At 42.1% G+C, this 21,842-nt stretch overlaps 1 protein-coding gene across 1 annotated transcript in view; it reads right to left on the bottom strand.

The window, feature by feature from the left end:
- Positions 1 to 19,401, bottom strand: part of TMEM233 (transmembrane protein 233) — a 62,674-nt gene extending 43,273 nt beyond the window's left edge. The window contains 2 exon segments of the mRNA XM_021007988.2: positions 18,979 to 19,014; positions 19,016 to 19,401. Coding sequence (XP_020863647.1) covers positions 18,979 to 19,014; positions 19,016 to 19,165 — 186 coding nt within the window. The 5' untranslated portion in view covers positions 19,166 to 19,401.
- Between the last annotated feature and the right edge of the window lie 2,441 nt (positions 19,402 to 21,842).

Here is a 21,842-nt window from a genome sequence, read left to right as displayed (position 1 = left end):
CTTCCACATTCTGTAGTCCAGCTAAATTGGCTTCATTCTCAGAGGTGGCCCTTCATCTCCCATCTCCGTGATGTGTAATAGCTGTCCCTCGTGACTGCAATGCATTCTCTCCTCTCCTCTGCCTCATATAAGCCCCAACTTCCTTTAAGGCTTAGCTCAAGCATTACCTCCTACACCCAAAGCCCCCAACTATTAATACCCTCCTTCCTTAACTAGGTTGTATTTAATATACACGCACTCTATAATTCAATGACATTATCTTCCTTTCTGTTCCTCACATGACAATCCATCTTCTTGGATCTGGGCATTTTCTCTGGCCCTTCCCCTGTGCTTGGAACGCTCTTCTTTCTCATCACTGCCTCCTGCTTTCTGCAAGTCCCAGATAAAAACCCCATCGTCTACAACAAGCCTTTTCTGATCCTGCTTAATGCTAGCCTTCCCTCTGAACCTACCTCCAATTTGTCCTGTCTCTATCTTGTGTGTTCATAATTGTTTGCATGTTGTCTCACCTGTTAGAACCTGACATGTTCCTTGAGAACAGAGACTCTTTTTATATTTCTTTACATCCTTCAGTGCTTAGCACTGTGACTGGCGTATAGCAGGCATTTAATAACCAATCCAATCCAATAAGCATTTATCAAGCTCATACTATGTGTCAGGCACTGGGAATACAATTAATCAAGACAGTGCCTTCCCTAAAGAAGTTTACAATCTAATGGGAGGAGACACACAAAAGGAGGCAGGAAAAGGGGTAGAGACACCAGGGGGGGTATCTTCTTCCTTAGAGTTGAAACCAGGCAGAGCAGCAGATGAAGGGTGTAGTTGACTGTTTATGTTTATTTGCATACGTGTTGTTTTTCCTAATAGAAACTAGCTCCTCGAGGGCAGAAGCAATTTAATTTTCGTCTTTTTTTCCCTAGCATCTAGCCCTGAGCCTGGCAATTGATCAATATTTATTAAGCACTCATTGTGTACCAGGCATATGCTATGTGCTAGGCGTGCAAAAGGAGACAAAAGCCAGTCCCTGCCCTCAAGGAGCTTATAATCTAGTGGGGGAGACAACATGCAAACAACATATACAAAGAAATCGACATACAGGATAAATAGGAAATAATTAAGAAAAGGGAAGGAGCCAGAATTAAGAGAGTTTGGGAAAGGCCTCCTGTAAAAGATGAGATTTTAGTTAGAACTTAAAGGAAACCATGCACACAGTGGGTGCTTAATAAATGCTTCCTGCTTGACTAAATGCTAAGAACATGCAGTAGGACTGGTTAGATGGTCTCTTAGGCCCTTTCTGGGTCTAGATATATGTTTCTATGATCCATAGAATCTGGGGAAGGTAAAGGTATAAATTTGTTTTCTCATTATTTCTGGGTTTGCTAGAGAATCATAGTTTGAGAACTGGAAAGGACCTGAGAGGCTGACTAGCTCAATCCCTTAACTCTATTTGTATTTTTTTGTAGTAGCTTATTTATTCCCATTTTATTTTTCTTAATACTGAATTTAACAAACATGAAATAAAATGGATATTTTCATTTATGATATGTGAAACAGAAGAAGAGGATTGTATGTGAAACTTTGAATCTCTGTTATGACCAACTTCCTTTTCTTTTAAAGTATAGCATAAACTCAATATGTAACCTTCAAAGCTGTCCTGTTTGTTTGTGTTTCCGTCTGGCCTTCCTTCTGTTGTCTTCTCATTTTTAATTTTATTTTTTGGTAGGGTATCTTATTCCTACTCTCTTCTCTCCTATTCCTTCTCTCTCTCCCATCCTATCCCCCTGCAGAAAAAAAAAACAAAACTCTTTTAATGAATATGCCTAGCCAAGCAAAATAAATTCCCACATTGACCATGTCCAAAAATGTCAGTCTCATTTTGCATCTTCATTCCATCACTTCTTTGTCAGGAAGTGGGCAGCCTGCCTCATCACTGGTCCTCTGAAATTGCTATCCCTTCACTTTATGGAGGAGGAAACTGAGGCCCATAGAGGGACAGTGATTTTGTCTCAGGCAGATGGCTTATAGTGGTCTTGATGCACCTGTAAAGGACGTAGTCATAGGAATGAGCAAGCATAGGTCTGACTATGCCATTCTCTTGTTCAAGAAATTCCAGCAGCTCCTATTTGCTTCTAGGATAAAATACAGACTCTTCAATTTAGCATATAAAGTCCTTTATAATATGGCTCCTACTTATATGTCAAGACTGTTTTCATAGCATTCTCCTTTCTCCTAACCCTTTTAGCTAAAACCTGACTTACTTAACTATTTCCATGAGACATTAAATCTCACACCTCTGCATCTTCCCATTGGCTCTACCTATTCCTTCTTACCTCTGTGTCTCAGAATCCTTAACTTCCTTCAAGGGTCAGTATAAATTTCACCTCCTAAATGAGACATTTCCTAAGCTCTTAGTTGTGGATCACTCACCTCCCAAGTTACTTTGCATATTTTTGAATTTTACTTATATGGGTACATGTTGTTTCTTCTATTAATATTAAGTTCTCTGAGGGAAAGGATTTTGTATTCCCAGCACCCAGCACAGTGCCTGAATCCAAGGACCTCAATGGCTACTAGCCACACCCTCAACAGAATCCCTCCTAGAACATACCTGAAAAGGGGTCAAACCAGTTTCTGCTTAAAGATCTCCAGTGAGAAGGAAATCCCTACCACCCATGGTAGCACATTCCACTTAAAGACAGCTTTAATTGTTAGGAATTGGCTAGACAGCCTACTTCTGAGTCAAGAGGACCTGAATTCAAGTCTTGTCACTGACACATATTGGCTCTGCGATCCTGGGTAAGTCTCTTAATCTTCTAGTGCCCATAAGTTAGAGAGAAGGTGTCCACTTGCATTGATAGGGGATGCTTGACATCAGGAGCTCCCTACCCGTACGAAATCAAGAGCTTATTTGGAAAAATATTTTGTATTTACTTATGTGCCTACTTCTATAAAGCTCCAGCTCTTTTAGGGGCAGGGATGATTTTATTTCTGTCTTTGCATCCTTAAGTAGGCACTTAAGAAATATTTGCCAATTAGTGAATACATATTTTCCTCCCATCAAACCTAGATCTGTCTCTCTGCCAGTCCCAACTTTTGCTCCTTGGGTCAAAGACAAACTTGGCACCTACCAAAGCAAGGGCTTAATGAAGGCTTATCGAATTGAATTGAATTGAGTTGAACCAAAGGCAGTTATTTTCTGGATGCTTGGAATATTTTCTCCTTGACCTGGGAACTCTGGAATTTGGCTACAATATTCCTAGGAGTTTTCCTTTGGAGATCTCTTTCAGGAGGTGATCAGTGGATTCTTTTAATTTCTATTTTGCCCTCTGGTTTTAAAATATCAGGGCAGTTTTCCTTGATAATTTCTTGAAAGATGATGTCTAGGCTCTTTTTTTTTTGATCATGACTTTCAGATAGTCCAATAATTTTTAATTTCTCTCTCCTGGATCTATTTTCCAGGTCAGTTGTTTTTCCAATGAGATATTCCACATTCTCTTCTATTTTTTCATTCTTTTGGATTAGTTTTACAGCACCTTGATTTCTCATATAGTTGCTAGCTTCCAATTGCTCCGTTTACATTTTTAAGGAAGTATTTTCTTCAGTAAGCTTTTGGACTTCCTTTTCCATTTGGCCAATTTTGCTTTTTAGGGCATTCTTCTCCTCATTGGCTTTTTGGACCTCTTTTGCCATTTGGGTTAGGCTATTTTTTGAGGTGTTATTTCCTTCAGTATTCTTTTGGGTCTCCTTTAGCATCACTCTCAGTTTTTCCTTTACTTCTCTTACTTGCTTCTCAAAATCCTTTTTGAGCTCTTCCATGGCCTGAGACCAATTCATATTTTTCTTGGAGGCTTTGCATGTGGGAGCTTTGGCTTCATTGTCTTCTGGTTGTATGTTTTGATTTTCTTTGTCACCAAAGTAAGATAATATAGTCTGACTGTTTTTACACTGCTTGTTCATGATCCCAGCCAATTACTTGAGTTATAAACTCTTTGTTAAGGTAGAGGTCTATTTCCAGTGTGGAGAATGTACTGTCCCGAGCTTCACGGGTTTTGTGCAGCTGTTCTCAGAGATACTTCTAGGGACCTGTAAATTTTCAGTTCTTCCAAGGTGCTATGATCAAGGGCGAGGTGTTTACTCCTTTCCTGTCCTGTGCTCTGCTCTGTGAGTGACCATGAGCACTCTTTTCTGTCTTGGAACTGTGAGGAGGATTTTCTCTACACAGCCACTACAAGCTCCACCAGGCTAGCACTCCTTCTTGCCCCAGGACTGCCACCCAGAACAGTGACCCAGATCCAAGCATGGGCAAAGCAAGAGAATCCTGCACCAGCAGAGAGATCCCTGCAATCCCCCTCTGATCAGTCACTTGATTCCCCCTCAGTCTGTGGGCCAGAAGCTCAGGAGGCAGCTGCCACCCTGGGGCCAAGTGTGTGGAATGGGGCTGGGACCCTGTGCTTCTCTCTCACTGCAGAAACAGACTTTTCCCACTGACCTTCTAAGTTGTCTTTGGTGTTCATGAGTTGAGAAGTCTGGAAACCACCCCCGCTGCCCATAATTCAGCCCTCTGAGGCCTGCTCCAAGTTCACTGCAGCCTGGGTGCCCACGATGAACTGTGTTCCTCTCCCAGCCTAGTGCGATATATCTTTCTGATCAACCATCCAGGTTGTCTTTGGCTGGAAATTTGTTTCAATTTTGGTGGGTTCTGCTGCTTTAGAATTTGTTTAGAGCCATTTTTATAGGTGTTTGGAAGGGTTTGGGGGAGAGCTCAAGCAAGTCACTGCATTTACTCCATCTTGGCTCCGCCCCTCCAAAGGCAATGATGCTAACTAACTGCTGACTCTGTCTGCGAGTGCAGAATCTCTGTTTTGATGAGATAGCCTGTGGTCAGACAGAAAGTAAAGACCCACAGGATGAAAGGCAAACCAACTTGGAGCCCCTTTCCATCAGACAGCCATGCCATTCATCCATCACACACATACTACAAGTAGATTCCAATTAGGTTTTGAGTGGACATGCTGTTGCATCCACAATGAGGCTGGAGAATGGTAGTTCTTCAGTGGAGGCAGACTATAGTGGAAGGAGCACTTGACCTAGAGTTAGGAGATCTGAGGTTAGGTTAAAGATCCACATGATGATGTTGGGCAGGTTCCTTAGCTCCTCCTGAAACTAGGGAACTCACAGAATCATAGATCTGGAGTTGTAAGGGTCCTTAGAGGCCACTGGATAATGAGGAAACTGAGGCCCCAGAGGGGCTAAGGGAAGTCACACAGGCAGTTAGTATCTGAGTCAGGATCTGAATCCAGGTCTTTGTGACTCTAAGTGCTCTATCTACTATACCATGCTGCCTTCAAAGAAAGTCCTCCTTAATGAAATTGGTTGAGCTCTTCCTTGCTTGAACATGAGGTGGATGGCTTACATCCCACATACTTAGTCCAGCAAAACCCTGAAGTTTGAACCAGATAGAATAAAGACCAAGAAGTCCAATGGGAAACTACATTAGGTGACTTCTTTGATGTCAGATTGGCAGAGGTCAGCTGGAATTCTGAGGGCAATAGAAAAGCAGGCAGCTTCTCAGCACAACCAGAAATAAGCCAGGGACATGTGTAACCTTCAGGGCTCTGGCTGAAGAGGCAGCTAAGTGTTTCCCCTAAAACACTTTGGGGGAAGTGCATGACCACAGGCCAGTCTGAGCCTCATCACACAGAGCCTCGGTTTCCTTTTTTTTGTAAAATGGAGACAATAATACTTAGAATACCACGGGAGACAGCAGGGTAAGGACCCCGGGGCCAACAATAGTAGTGACCAGCATGGTGTAGCAGTGCTCTGACCAAACCAGATGCTCTGAGATCCATAAAAATCTGCTCTGAAATTTTAGAAAGGACAAGAAGATTCTTCACAATGACCCTCAAAGATCCAGGGGGTCTAACCCCAATAGATAGTAGAACAAAAACCCCAGGAAGCCAGGAAAAGAATAATCAGGGGGACTCTGTCCCACCCAAAGGGGGACAGTGGGTAGACCCTGAGCCTGGCACAAAGCTTCAACTCAGGAACTAAATCTGGGGAGATGAGTCAATCAAAGAACATGCCAACTGGTATAAAAGATGATTGCAAATCTAAAGATCTCCAACTACAATCAGATACTCAAAGGAAAAATTAGGTTTTCCACAAGGACTACACAAATGCCTAGAAGAAATGAATAGAGAAACAATGAAATAAAAGCTCTTGAGGAAAGAATTAGAAGGAGAATAAATAGCTTAGAAGGGAAAGTGATAAACCTTATCTAAGAAACGGACTCTTTCAAAACTGGAATGAAGAGGCAAGACAGAACTCAGATTCCATGAGATGGCAAAAGGTATTAGAATAATATTTGCAGCTAGGTGAGGCCATAGGTTGCTGGCCCTGGAGTCAGGAAGACTCATCTTTTTGAATTTTAATCTGGCCTCAGACACTTCCTAGCTGCGTGACCCTGAGCAAGTCACTTAACCCTGTTTGCTTCTATGTTAGAGGGGATAGCATGGTCCTAGGCAATGGAACTTTGGGGTCTGTCTTCCATTGAGGCTGCTTGGAGTGAATTCTGCCAGACATCATAGACTTACAGGTCTAGAGTGCAATCTGGTCCAACTTCTTCATTTGACAGATGAGGAAACTGAGACGCGTGGATGTCATTTGACTTATTCAAGTTGTACAAAAAGCAAGCCTCTAAGGCAAGACTTGAACCCAGGAGCTCTGCAGTCCTCTTTCCATTACTTTGTATGCATTTTGTATATACTTATATGTGTGCATATTGTTTTCCCATAGAATGTAAGCTGCCTGAGGGCAGGGACTGTTTCATTTTTGTCTTTGTTTCCCTTGTGTCTAGCAGAATACCTGGCATATAGTAGTCACTTAATAAATATTTATTAATTAATTGTTATCACAAGAAAGTCAACGACAGAAAGTTACCATACATAACAAAATATTTATAGCAGTACTTTTTTTGTAGTGGCAAAAAAAGCTTAGAGACAAAATGGGTGCCTATTGATTGAGGAATGACCAAACAAATTGAGGTTTATGAATGTAATAGCATATGATCACCCTGTAAACAATGTATATACTGAATTCAGAGAAACCTGAGGAGATTTGTCTAAACTGATGCAGAGCAGAGTAGGCAGAGCCAATGGAACAATCTATATGATGGCCACAATAGTATAAGTAGAAACAAGACTGAAAGAAATAAAAATTCGGAACTGACCAGACAGACAGGAATCTCAGTTCTAAAGTACTCAGGATATAGCACAGTGGAAAGATCTCTGGGTCTAGAGTCAGGTCCTGGGTCTGAAACTTGGTTCTGCCATTTATTTACTTGTGGGACCTTGGTCAAGTCTCTGCACTTCTCTGGGACTCATTTGCCTTGGCTGTAAAATGAGAAAGTTGGACTACTAAGCTCCTTCCCAGATCCACATATTTGCTCCGAGGATGTTACACATCTCCCTCATCTCAGTGCATTCCAGGCACAGAATGAGGCATCTGTCAGTAGACATGACCAATGTTTTTACTTAATTATATCTTTGTTTCAAGGAAGAGTTCTCTTGGAAAGGTTATTGGGGCAGCATCAACAGAAGGGACAGAAGTTGCCAAAGAGGCAGATTTAATGTTGCTATGAGAAAGAACTTCCTAATAATGAGGTCCATCCCCAAATGGAGTGGGCTGCTTCAACATGTGGTGGAGTCTTCAAGCAGAGGCTGGAAGACCACTTCTTGGGTGTGATCAGCTGGATAGCTAGATAGGAGATAGATCACAGAACCTGGAGAAAGGAAGACCTGGGTTGGAATCCTGCTCCTTCACGTACATTGGGCAAATCACTTAGCCTCTACATAGCTCAGTTTTCTCATCTGTAAAACATGTATAAGAATAGCATCTACTTCACAGGGCTGTTGTGAGGTTCAAATGAGGATATATATATATATATATATATATATATATATATATATATATACACATACATATGTATATGTATATATATATACATATACATATGTATATATATGTGTATATATGTATATGTATATATGTGTATATATGTATATAATACACATATATACATATACGTATATATGTGTATATATGTGTATATATATGTATATGTGTATATATGTATATATATGTGTATATATATATGTGTGTATATATATGTATATATATAGTAAGCCTCTAAGGCAAGACTTGAACCCAGGAGCTCTGCAGTCCTCTTTCCATTACTTTGTACACATTTTGTATATGCTTATATATGTACATATTGTTTTCCCCCATAGAATGTTTTATACACACACACACACACACATACACAACACACACACATATAAACACAGTATATATATGTAAACACTAGCTATTGGTTTCTTTTTTACTATTTTATTTATTTAAAAAACATTTTGTTAAAGTTTTAGTTCCAAATTCTTTCCCTCTTTCCCTTCTTCCCCCCCCCCGAGATGGTAAGCAATTAAGTATAGATTACACATGTGCAATTACATATAACATTTCCATATGAGTCATTTTGTACAAGAAGACTCAGAAAAAATGAAGGAGTGAAAAATAGCATGTTTCAGTGTGTATTCAAATAATATCAGTTCTTTCTCTGGAGGTGGATAGCATGCTTCATCATTAATCCTTTGAGATTGTCTTGGATCATTGTATTTCTGAGAATAGCTGAGTCATTCACAATTCTTCATCAAACAATATTGCTGTTACTGTGTACAATGTTCTTCTGTTTCTGTTTACTTCACTCTGCATCAGTTCATGTAAGTCTTTCCAGGTTTTTCTGAAATCATCCTGCTTGTCATTTCTTATAGCACAATAATATTTCATTACAATCATATACCACAACTTGTTCAGCCATTCCCCAAATGATGGGCATCCCCTCGATTTCTAGTTCTTTGCCACCACAGAAAGAGCTGCTATATTTTTATACAAATAGGTCCTTTTCCCTTTCTTTTTGGATGTCTTTGAGATATAGACCTATCAGTGGTGTTGCTGGATCAAAGGGTATGCACAGTTTGGTTGCAATTTGGGCATAGTTCCAAATTGCTCTCCAGAATGGTTGGATTCATCCACCAATAGTCCATTAGTGTCCCAATTTTCCCACATCCGCTCCAACATCTAACATTTTCCTTTTTTGTCTTATTAGCCAATCTGTGAGGTGGTACCTCAGAGTTGTTTTAATTTGCAGTTCTCTAATCAGTGACACTAGCTATTGTCAATTGTCAATGGATATTTCTTTCATTTATGGGTTGGAAAGCATGGCCATTGAAGTCCCTTCCAAAGTCTATGATTCTGTCATACCATATCAATCTTTCAAAGGACACAGTACTGTTTTCAATCAAAGCATCCACACAGTACATAATCACAATTCCCCTCCCCTTTTCTTATTAGCTTCAAGCTTCATTCATGAAATGTTGAAGAGCTTGGTGCCATTCTAGGGCTACAGACTGACATGTCTCCATTAGAGTCACTAACAGGGGAGGCAGCAAGAATGGGAGAGTGTTGTCTCTTGAAGGCCAATGTTAAAATGCTTGTGTTACCTGGCTGGTCCTCTAGCCCTCTCCTATCAGCACTTTATCAGGTGCTAGTCATCACCTTACCTAGATAATCCAGTAGGAGAGGGGATGATATCTAGGAGAGAGAAGTTTCAAAGAGTTAAGGCTTTTCAGGGAAAGGAAAGTCTCTGAGTGACTGAAGACAGCATGAGGATGCTAAAGAGGGTCAGTGTAGAGAGAGAGACACTGCAGAAGAGGCAAATCTTCAATGACATCCCTGTGTATGCAGAGGAAGGAAAGACCCTGGCAGGTGGTTGCTAAGGAAGGGGAACGGGTGTTGTGAGACTCAGTTTACTAATTTGTAAAATGAGGGGTTGAACTAGATGGTTCTTGAGGTTTATTCCGGTTTGAAGTCTATGATACCATGACATTATGATTCAAAGTCAGACTTGAGTCTAGACTGCCACTGATTAAATATGTGACTATTAGAAGGAACGTCAGAGGCCATCTGGTCCAATACATATCTGAATAAGAAACCCTTCTAGAATGCTGTCCACACAACAAGGGACTGCCTAGTCTTCATTGTAAGACCTCCAGTAATGGTGAACCCACTCCTTCCTGAGGTAGTCCATTCAATTTTTGGACAACTCTGATTCTTAAATAGATTTTCCTGATATAGAGGATATCTACAGCAATATCTATAGCTATATTTATATATTTTATGTATATATGTCCTGATATATGTGTATATATATATGTGTGTGTACACCCATACACACACACACACACACACATGTATATATATGATCTGTCTTTTTACAGCTCCCATCCATGGCTCCTGGCTGAGCTGATTACAACATATGGCACCTTTTAACATACTTGACAATAGCTCTTTTGACCCCTTCCCCCATTTCTTTTCCTTTCCGATCTGAAAATGTCCTGTTCTCTAAGTTGATATTCTTATGGTGTGGTATCTAGACCTCTCACTATCTTGGTTGCCCTCCTTTGGACGTATTACAGTTTGTAAATGTCCTTAAAATGTGGTGCCCAGAATTGAACACAATACTTGTAGACAAACTATCCCTTCCTTTGCTTTGGAATATATACCTCTTGATGCAGCCCCAATTCGTATTAGCTTACTGAACCACTATGTCACACTAATTGAGTAATTGAGCTCATAGTCCACTAAAACCTCCAGATCTTCTTCACACAAATTATGGTCTACCTGCAACTGGTTCAAACTTGTCCTTGTGAGATTGATTTTAAAAACAAATGCAGGTCTTACATTTACCCCCATCAATTTCCTTTTTATTTGTTTCAGCCTGCTATTCCAATTGATTGTGATCATTTTTGATTCTTACTGAAATTCAGTGCTTTAGCTGACCCTCTAAGCACTGGGTCAACTACACATTTGATAAACACATCCCCTATTCCTTTTTTCCAAGTAACTGATAAAAATGTTGAACATCAAAGGTCTAAGGACAAATTTCTGGCTCTTTTCATGAAAGACTTCCCTTCAGGGTATTATTCCTATAATCCAACCCAACCCAGGCCAACCTAACCCAAAACAATCTATTCTAACCCAACCCAATCCAACCCAAGCCAATTCAATCCAATAATCACTTTGCAATCTAACTTAATGATGATGATGATGATAATAATAATAATAATAATAATAATAAATAATAATTTAATAACAATTTTATTAAACTAAAAGTTATTTTAGCTATATTTTAGTAGTCTATAGAAAATAACATTCTATATTCTATATTACAGAATTCTATCTTATTGAATAATAGCATTATAGTGGCTTGGCCAAGCATTATTATGTTATTACATAGTGTGACATAGTGGTTCAGTATCTGAACTCCATTGAAAAACATGAGGAGATGATAATGATGATAATAACAATAATAAAAGAATAGCTTAAATTTTTTGTAGCACTTAAGAGTGGAAAAACTCTTTTCTTCGTAATGACCCTGACAGGGAGGTAGTATGAGGTTCATCACCATCCCTATTTTTCAGAGGAGGAAACTGAGGCTGTGAGAGGTACAGTGACTCTCCATCTTGTCCACAAAGACAAGTAATACCATCTACCCTCTAGGGTTGTTTAAAAGAGAACACTTTAAAAAGTTTAAAGTGCTGTATAGATGGGAATTGTCATTAGAGTAGAGGCAGAGAAGGGAAGGAGAGATGTTAATACAGTCTTGTGGGTTGGGAGCTTGTCTTTCTTGGGGAATAATGGTAAGAGCTGATATCTTGATGGCTATCTAAAGTTTGCAAAGTGCTTTTCATGCATTAGCTCACTGAAGCCTCTTACAGCCCTGTGAGGTGGTGGCTACAATCATTATTATCTTCATTTCATAGGTGAGGAAACTGGGATTCACAAAGAGGAAGTGAATTGACAAAGGTCACATCACTACTAAATATCAGAGGTAGGTTTCATGCCAGGTCTTTCTTTCTCCAAATATAATATGTCCTCTTTACAATACCAATGTCATGGCACATTTATGGTAAGGTGGGGAAGCCTTGTAGGAAGGGAGACTGGAAAATTGGATGGAAGTTTGAGATACTGAATAAGAGATGGGGAGGAGGAAGAGACAGAGATAGAAAAAGACAGAGACACAGAGACAAAAAGATACATAGAGATAGAGACAGAGAAACAGAGACAGAGAGATACAGAGACAGGCAGAGAGACACAGAGAGACGAAAAAAGACAGAGATAGATTCAATGGAAGAGATAGAGTTAGAGATTCAGAAACAGGGACACAGAGAGAGTCAAAGGCAGAGATAAAGAAACAGAGAGAAGCAGGCAGAGAGATCCACAAGAGAGAATGAGAAAGTTAATCCTTAATGGATAGAGACCACACTGTGATTGACAAAACAGAACAGGATATATGGAGTCTGTTCAGTCCCCAATGTGTTCATGGAGTCCCAGCCTTAGTGCTGGAGCCTTCTGGTTTTATGTCTAGTCTTACAGTCTATAACCAAAATAATGAACTCCATCTGAAATTCAGCACTTCCTGTCCTAACAGTAACCACCTGGAGAACACCAACTCTGTCTCATGAGAAAGAAAAGAAAATGCTTGGAAAACTAAAAATCATTTTCTGGAGGAAGAAGTGATTGCTCATTTTATCAACAACGTTTCTATGGCATCTCCATGCTTACAAAGTGCTCTCCTCCAAACTGTCCTTTGATGCAGGTACTACAAGTATTATAATTGCCCATGTTATAAATCAATTTGCTGTTACTGGTATATGCCATGTCATTTCCTGCCTCGGTGACTTTGTCTTGGCTGTGGTCCTTGCCAGGAATGCAGTTCCTCACCATCACCTTGTACCTGGCTTCACAATTCAGTCAGAGGCCACTTCCTACATTCAGCTTTTCTGGAAATGACCTAGAATTGCCCCCCTCCAAAATTACCTTTCATCTACTTTGCATGTATTTTGGATTTACTTGTATGTGGACATGCTGTTTCCCTTCGAGAAAATGTTAAGTCTCTGGAAAGCAGGAACTTTTCAGTAGCCTCTGTGGTTAGCATAGTACTCAGCACATAGTAGGTGCTTAATTAATACTTGCTGATTGCTCTATTGATTCAAAGTTAGAAAGGAGCTTTAAAAATCATTGAGCCCAATTTCTTCGTTTTACAAATGAGGAAACTGAGGCCTACAGAGGCATGGAGTAATTTGCTCAAGGTGGCAGAGGTACCATTCCAACCCAGATCCTCTAATTCCCAGTCTTTCTACTTCTACTTTCTACTTTGGGGCTCTGAAAAGGGCCACATTCTGTCCAGAGTCACACAGAGTTTAACTGGGCTGGTCCTAGGACAGCAGACACAAAATGTTTCACATCACTGAACACGAAATTTTCCAATCTGCTGGCTGGCACAGACTTTAAGAACCCAGGGTTTCCCCTGCACCCTACAACAGGAAATCAAAGGATCGTAAACTCATAGCCACAACGGGGAGGTAGAGAGGAAATAAATATTTATATAGCACCTACTACATGCCAGGCACTGTACTTGGCTCTTTCTAAGAATATCTCAGGGGCAGCTAGGTAGTGTAGTGGATTAAGTGCTTGGCCTGGAGTTAGGAAGACTCATGTTCATGTGTTCAAATCCAGCCTCAGACACATGCTAGCTGTGTGACCCTGAGCAAATCACTTCACCCTGTTTGCCTCAGTTTTATTCTCTGTAAAATGAACTGGAGAAGGAAATGGGAAACCACTCTGGTATCTTTGGCAAGAAAACCCAAAATGGGGGCACAAAGAATCAGACACAGCTGAACAACAACAAAAACAAACATCTCATTTGAGCCTCATAACTTTCTTTTTTCCCTCATAACATTTTGATGTAGATGCTATTATCCTCCTTACTTTACAGATGGGAAAACTGAGCCAGATTTAGGTGAAGTGACTCGGCCAAAGTCACACAGCCAATGAGTGTCTGAGGCTGGATTTGAACTCAGGTCTTCATATCTCCAGTCCAGCACTTTACCCACTTCACCACCAGCTGCCTCATAGCCGGAAAACAAAAGAAGCATTAGAGATCATTTTTTCCTACCACCTTATTTTACAGATGAGGTAACTTGCTCCCAAAGAGGTTGGGATGGGTGTTTTTCCTGACAACAATCCTAAATTTATCTCCTTGCAATATCTACTCATTGCTGCTAGATCTTCCCTGTGGGTCCAAACAGAACAAGCCCAATCCTTCTTCTATATAACAGCCCTTCAAACACTTGAAGACAGCGATCTTATCCCTTTTGAGTCTTTCCTTCTCTGGGCTAAACATGTCCCAGCTCCTTCAAGTGACCTCTTATGCCACGCACCCATCACCTTTCACCATCTTGGTTGTCAAGAAACATTTAGTTTATTGATGTCTTTCTTCGATCTTGGTGCCCAGAACTGGTCACAGCCCTCCACATGTGATCTGACCAGGGACCGTCACCTCCATAGTTCTGGAAATTAGGCCCCTCTTAACATAGTCCGAGATCTCATTAACTCTTATGGCTGTTACATACACATGAGCTTGCAGTCCACTGAAATCCCCAGATCTTCATCTGAACAGTGCTCTCTAAACATGCCCCACCTTATACTTGTGGAGGTGACTCTTTGTACTCAAGTACAAGACCTTACTTTTCTTCCTACTGAATTTCATCTTATTGCATTCAGCCTAATGCTCTAGCCTGTCAAAATTCTTTTGGGTCTATGTAGCTGTTAGCTACCTCGTTTAGTGCTACCTGCAAATTTTATAAAGATGCCATCTAGGTCTTTATCTAATTCAATGATTAAAAAAAATTAAATGACAAAGGGTCAAGCATAGATCCCTATGGCACTTTACTGGAGACCTCCTTACACTTTGGTATTGAATCATTAACAACCACTTATTGATCTAGCCATCTAATCAGTTTTTCATCTCACTGCATTATCATCTCATCCATTTCTCCATTCTCTTCACAAGAATAGTACAATGGAGGTCTGGCCTATATGCGGACACCATCAGTTTGCTAAGATAGCGTCATTCACATAGAAGACACTGGGTACTTCTTTCTGAGAGACTGGAGACTGAAGGATGAGTGAAGATTTTGCATTAGCACACCAACCAGCACACCAGTGGGCAGCCTTTTTCCACTGTCTTTATGGCTGAAAATCTTGGCATCTTTTAAACAGCCTGACTAGGCACCTGTAGAAGCTTTTGTGGCATTCCTATCCCTAGTTTGAAGGTGAAGGACTCCTTCATTCACACCGTGCAGTAGTCACCTCCTTCCTCCACCCTCTTAGGCCACATGGCTCAGAGAAACAGTCTTTGGACTTTTTGTTTCTTCTTTTCTATTCGAGGAAGAAGGAATGGAGCTTGGGGAGCTGGGAGTCCAGAAATCCAGGAGGGACATTGCAGACAGCCCAGTAGTGATGCTCTGAGGAGCATGGTATGGAGGTGCCAGCTCAACAGAAGCCAACATTGCTGTCTTTGGACTTAAACCTGGTGGCACTAATGTTATGCAGCTAAATGTGAGCCTAATCCCCTGCCCCCCTTCTACAGTATAGGGGAGTATTATGCCTTACAAGATTTTGGGGAAAATGTCTGAATATTTGTTCCTACTATATCTTTAAAGTAAACATTCTTTCTAAAAATGAATCTAATGATAAGTGGTTAAATGGAGCTTAGGTGATAGTTCCTGGTGCCCTAAGAATGGCAGGAACACAGCCAATGGAGGCTTGAGTGGATAACAGAGAAAAGAAAGAATCCCTAATCCTTGCACTTACCAGATAACCCTGAAGGGGTAAAAAGGCAGACTTGACTCTAGAATAGTATGGCCAGAATCAACCATGTTAAAATAGTGTGAGATAGCTTATGAAAGCTTTGCTAAAAATCTAGGTAAACTATAATCAACAGCATTCTCCTATGCTAGTTTAGTAATCTGGTCAAAAAAAGAAATGAGGTGAGTCCAGCATGACGTATTCTTGATGAAGCCACATTGGCTTTGTAATCACCACTGCCCTCTCTGCAGGTGTGCCAACCATGTTTTGAAGGACTCATTCTAGAATTTCCCCGGAAACTGAAGTCAAACTCACTGGCTTGCTAACTGTTCTCTTTCCTTTTATGGAAATGAGGACATTTGCCCTCCTCCAATATTGTGGCAACTCTCCCATTTTCCATGATCTTTCAGATACTACTGAAAATAATATCTACAGAGTTGGTTCTTTTAAATATTTTAAACCTTCTTCAGGAAAAGACCATCATTTTGAACTCTGTATGAAGAATTCAAACCCTATGAACCTAATCAAAACCTAATCAAGTTGAGCCCAGCTCTGTACAAATTCCAAATGAATGCATTATCAATGAATATGGATTGACTATCCTGGGTATTTATAAAGGTTGTTGTTGTTTCATCACATCTGACTCTTCTTGACCTCATTTTCGGGTTTTCATGGCAAAGATACTGGAGTGGTTTGTCATTTCTTTCTCCAGATCATTTTTACAAATGATGAAACTGAGGCAAACAGGGTGAAGTGACTTGCCCAAGGTCACACAGCTAGCAAGTATGTGAGGCTGGATTTAAACTCAGGAAGATAACTTCCTGATTCTAAGCCCAGGGCTTTATCTACTGCACCACTTAGCTGCCCAGTATTATAACAGCATATGATAAAAGAAGAGAGAATGTATGGGGAGATTTCATGACCATCTTATATTTACTGTGTTCTTCTCTCTTTTACTTCCCTTCACATTCTTCTAGCCTGGTAGTATGCTCTTCTAAAGTCCAATTGTACCCTCCTAAGATCCCAGATTTATAGCTGGAAGGGAGGTTACAGGTCCTCTAATACAAGCAACAAATTCAACACACATTTATTAAGCACTTACAATGTACCAGGCACTGAACCGGGTGCTGATAGTACAAAGACAACAACAGGAGGGGGCCTACCCATACAGGGTTTACGTTTTACTAAAGGGAGATGACTGAACACAGTACACAGAATACTGAAATTTATATAAAGCATTATCAAGAGGAAAAGGTACTGACAAGTGCAGGCAATCAGGAAAGGGCATGTGTAGGGTCTGGTACCTGAATTGATTTGTTAGAGACAGATGAGACTCCAAGCTAGGGATTCCAGGAGATATAGATGGGGAGGGAGTGCATTCCAGACCTATGGGAAAGAATTGGTGGGAAATGGAATTTTCTGTGTGGAGAGCAACTAGCAGGTCATTTTGGCTAGGACAGAGAGTGCATGAAGGGGAATAGCAGCAACAGTAACAAAGACTCGAAAGGTAGGTGTGAACCATGTTGTGGAAGGCTATATTAACGTCAGATTTAGCGTTTTGTTTCATATCTTAGAGACAAGACAGAACCAATGAAGACTGTCAAATAAGCCAGTGTTGCCACAGCTAGGTGGCAAAATGGTCAGAGTCTGGAAGACATGAGTTCAAATCCTGCCCTAGATATTTACTAGCTGTGTGACCCTGGGCAAGTCACTCAGCCTTGCTGAGCCTCAGTTTCCTTATCTATACGATGACAGAAATGGACTTGATTGCTTCTAAGGTCCCTTCTAGCTCTAACTCTGTGATCCTATGCTGAGATGTGTGTTTTAGGAATTCAGGAGCTGTGTGGGAGATGGTTTGGAGAAGGTAGCACCTGGGCCTGGACTCAGTAAGGGGGCAGCTTACAGATTTTCCAAGGGTGGATGACTGTTTGCCATGCATATTGTAGAGAGAATTTTTGACCAGGCATGGGTTGTACTATATGGCCCCTAAGGTCCTTTTCGACTCTGAGATTCTGAGAAATACCCTGAGATTGTAATTGTACACCTCAGAGTCAGGAAGAAGACGGTGCCAGGTTTATCTCTGTGGTTCTCCTCTCTGGCCATCTGCTCTGGTATTAGCGGTGTCTCCCCAGAAGTGGAAAGGTCTCCCACTCACAGAGACCAAAAGTAGCTTCTTAGCCTTCTTTCTAAGCTGTAACATGCACAAAAGATTTCCGGCAGCACTGGCAAGGGTGGGGACTGGCTGACTTCCCACACTGCCAGTCCGGGAAAGGGTTGCAACTAAACAGGGGGCTTCCCTGTAAACTCAAAAATGAGTCTGGCCGATTTGGCTTGTTTCCCCTCCCCTTTTTAAAATGGCCAAGTCGACATAAGGAGAGGGTTCACTTTGCTGCTGCTACTGCTGGGAAGTGGGTAAACTGCACACCTAAAAGCCTATTATTAAATCAGATTTGTAGTGAAAGGTGTGTTAGTGAGAGAGCCAGAAACTTCCCTTTGCCAAAAGTTGTTACAAAATTAATAATAGGCTTTTAGGTGTGCAGACGGTAGGATGGAAAAAATGCCTTGCACTTGGAATCAAAAGAAAGGGTTCCAATTCAGTATGATACTCCCAGATGACTCTGGGTAATTTACTTAGTTTTTCTGAGCCTTGGTTTCCTCATCTGTAACGTAAAAAGGAACATACTTACCTAACACTACTATCCTTAACAGGGCTGTTGTGAGAAAACGCTCTGTAAATCGCTGTGGAGATACTGTGGACATAATTAACAAGGTTTGGGACTGCTCTCACAGCAGGGCGAGACATGTGTCACCTGGTTGGGGGAAGACGTGTAGGAGAGTTGAGGGGCTCTACCTGCGAGGGATAGGGATTGTCCTGCCGGCGAGTGGGACTGGGGACCGTGGCTCTCCCAGGGTAGAACGGCGGGAGGCTGAGTGAGGTTGGAGGCTCTGGCCAAAAGGTTGCAGGGTTGTCCCAGCACAAGGCTGGGCAGAGACTCACCCCGCTGCAACCCCTTTTCCTCGTGGCCAGCTGCTCTGGTCAATAATGAACCACCAACCCTCTGCCGTCCATCCATCCTTACGTTGGCAGGGGTGAAGGCTGACCGGGTGAGCATGGTATACAGTGATAGGAAGCTTGGCGGCGGCCGGCACAGATCCACCCTCTCGGGCGGGCGCTGGCCCCTAGGCATGCCTTGCCTGACTGCGCGGACTCACCATGATGGAGAAGACGAAGGCCACTATGTTGATGGGGGTACGCGGGGCAGAAGCAGGAAAAGATGGTGAGCAGCAGGTAGTTGGGGGGCATCTGGACCTCCTCCTCGGGGGCATCATCCTCGATGTTGGTCTCGGGACTGCCGTCCAAAGCCCTCTTGGAGTCCGACGTGGGGCGGTGCTGAGACATGGGAAAGGCCGAGGAGGCGGGGGCAGAACAGGAGGCCTGCGGAGGCTGCGGACTCTGGCCGGGGGCTCCAGAAGCTCTGAAAAGCCAGCTCTGGGCTCAGGGGAGACGTGACCTCACCTCTCATCCCTCCTCCGCCCGTTGCTGCTGCTACCGTTGCTGCTGCTGCTGCTGTTCCTACCTCCTGTCTCTGCTGCTGCTGGGGCTCCTTCGAGAGCCAGAGCCAAGAGCGCCGCCGCTGTGGGGTGGGGAGGGGGCGGGGGCGGGGGCAGGAGTAGGGAGAGGGGAGGGAGAAACAGATTCCTGACACTGACAGATCGGAAAACAGATAACTAGGGAGCCAGAGACAGGAAGAAACTCTGGGACAGAGATAGAAACAGGGAGGGAGGAAAGGAGGGAGAGAAGAGAGACAGACCCAGAGAAAGAAACAGATATAGAGGCAGAGGAGGGAAACTAACATTGAGACAGGGAGAGAGCGAGAGCGAGAGCGAGAGCGAGAGAGACACAAAGAGAGAGACCGGGAAAGAGAGGGGAGGGGAAAGAAGAGAGATAGACCGAAACAGATATACAGAGGGAAATAGAAACCCTGGGACAGAGTTTGGAAAGGAGGAAGAGAAGAAGAGAGGGAGAAAAAGAGAGACAAGGAGAGGGGAAGAGAGGAACATTAGGAAAGGGAGATGGAGGAGAGAGAGATAGAGATAGAGGAAGAGACAAAGAGCTTCAGAGTCAGACTGAGGAAGAGAGACAAACAGACTTACTGGGATAGGCAGAGACAGAGACAGGAAGGGGGGAGGGAGGGAGTGAGAGAAGGAGGAGGGAAAGAGAGAGAGAGGGAGAGAGGGAGAGAGGGAATGGGAGAGAAAGAGAGAGAAGGATAGGGAGAGGGAGAGAGAGAGAGAGCACATAGAGAAAGAAATAGGAAAGAAGAACAGATACATTGGGATAGACAGACAGTACTGGAGTCATAGCAAGAGACAGAGACAAAGAGAAATAGATGCAGAGACTAAGAAGCATGGGGACAGAGTCGTGCCATCTCAGAGCTCCAAGAGGTGTTAGACAAAACTAGTCTGGCTTCCTCTGTGCAAGCGGAAACTAAGGCTGAGAATGGCTAAGTGACTTACCTAAAGTCACTGGTAGTAAGTAGTACAAAAGAAATTTGAAAACAGAAATGAGATTAATTACTGGTTTGTTAAAATATTGAAGGGGAAAGGGGTGATAGGAAGGGGTAAAGTGTGGGAAATTAGAGAGCCAGGCACCTGGAAAGGACCTGTATTGTTGTTTCTTGACCCTCTACATTCTCCTTCCTGTAGGTACAAGGATCCCATTATCTCAGCCAATGTAGTATCAAGACAAAGGGCTTTGCACATAGTAGGTGCCTAATTAATGTTTGTTAAATTCCCCAGGTCACAGAAAGATGACGAGAAAGACTTAGCAGGTGCTGCCTGGGGTCTCTTCATGTTCAGAGTTTGATCAGCTCAGCTGACTCTATGCCTGTAATCAGGTACCATATTGGGTGCTAAGCAACATATCCTGTCCAGAACCATGGACTGCATTCCTAACTCAAATATACCTGTGACATTATCAGTCAGCACACGTTTGTTAAATGCTTACTATGTGCTAAGAACTGGAGATGCAAGGAAAGGCACAAAAATAAAAATTAAGATTAAAAAGTTAAAAAGTTCCTCTCCTCAAGGAGCTAACATTTTAATGAGAGAGACAATACACAAAGAACTATATACCTACAAGATATATGCAGCTTAAATTTCAGAGGAAAGACCCTGGATCCCCCTTGGAGATGGGGGCAGGGAGAACTGGGAAAGGCTTCCTGCAAAAGGTGGGATTTGAGCTGAATTTGTGTCTGGAAGGAGGCTAGGAAGCGAGGACATGGATGTGAGGAGGGAGAGAATTCTAGGCATGGGGACAGTCAGTACAAACTTGTAGGGTTGGGAGATGGAGTACGTCACGTGAAGAAGGCACCAGTGTCACTGGATTGTAGAATTTGTAGAGAAGAGTAAGATATAAGAAGATTAGAAAGGCAGAAAGGAGTAATGCTATGAAGTGCTTTAAATGTCAGAGGACCTTATATTTGATTCTGGAGTAACGAGTCCCTGGAGTTTATTGAGCAGAGCGATTGGGGGTGGGGAGGGATGACGTGGTCAGATTCGTGCTTTAAGAAGATCAAATGATCAGATCCATGCTTTAAGAGTAGAGGATGAAATGGAGCGGGGGGTAGCTTGAGGCAGAGAGACCAAACTGTAGTTATTGCAATAATTTGGGCATAAGGTGATTAGAATCTGCACTAGGTTGATGGTCAGGTGAGAGGAGAGAAGGGGATGTATATGGGAGATACCGTGAAGGTAGAAACCAGATAATAGATTGAATATGTGAGGTGACTATGAATGAGAATTTAAGGATTAAACCTTGGTTGTGAGCCTGGATGATTTCAAGGATGGTGGTTCCTTTGACAATAATAGGAAAATTGGGAAGAGGAAGGTTTTTATGAGTTCTTTTTTGGACATGTTGAGTTTGAGATGCCTGTGGGCATCTAGTTGGAAATGTGAGACTGGAGCTTAGGAGAGAAATTCAATCTGTATATATAGATTTGGGATTATCTACATAGAGCTGGTAACTGAACTCATGATTCTGATGAGATTCTCAAGCTAGATAGTATTAGAGAGAA

The sequence above is a fragment of the Phascolarctos cinereus genome, unplaced genomic scaffold (genome assembly GCF_003287225.1).
Source record: "Phascolarctos cinereus isolate Bilbo 61053 unplaced genomic scaffold, phaCin_HiC Scaffold_4;HRSCAF=312, whole genome shotgun sequence".
In the NCBI taxonomy this organism is placed as follows: domain Eukaryota; kingdom Metazoa; phylum Chordata; class Mammalia; order Diprotodontia; family Phascolarctidae; genus Phascolarctos; species Phascolarctos cinereus.
This window is presented reverse-complemented; position numbering and strand designations above follow the sequence as displayed.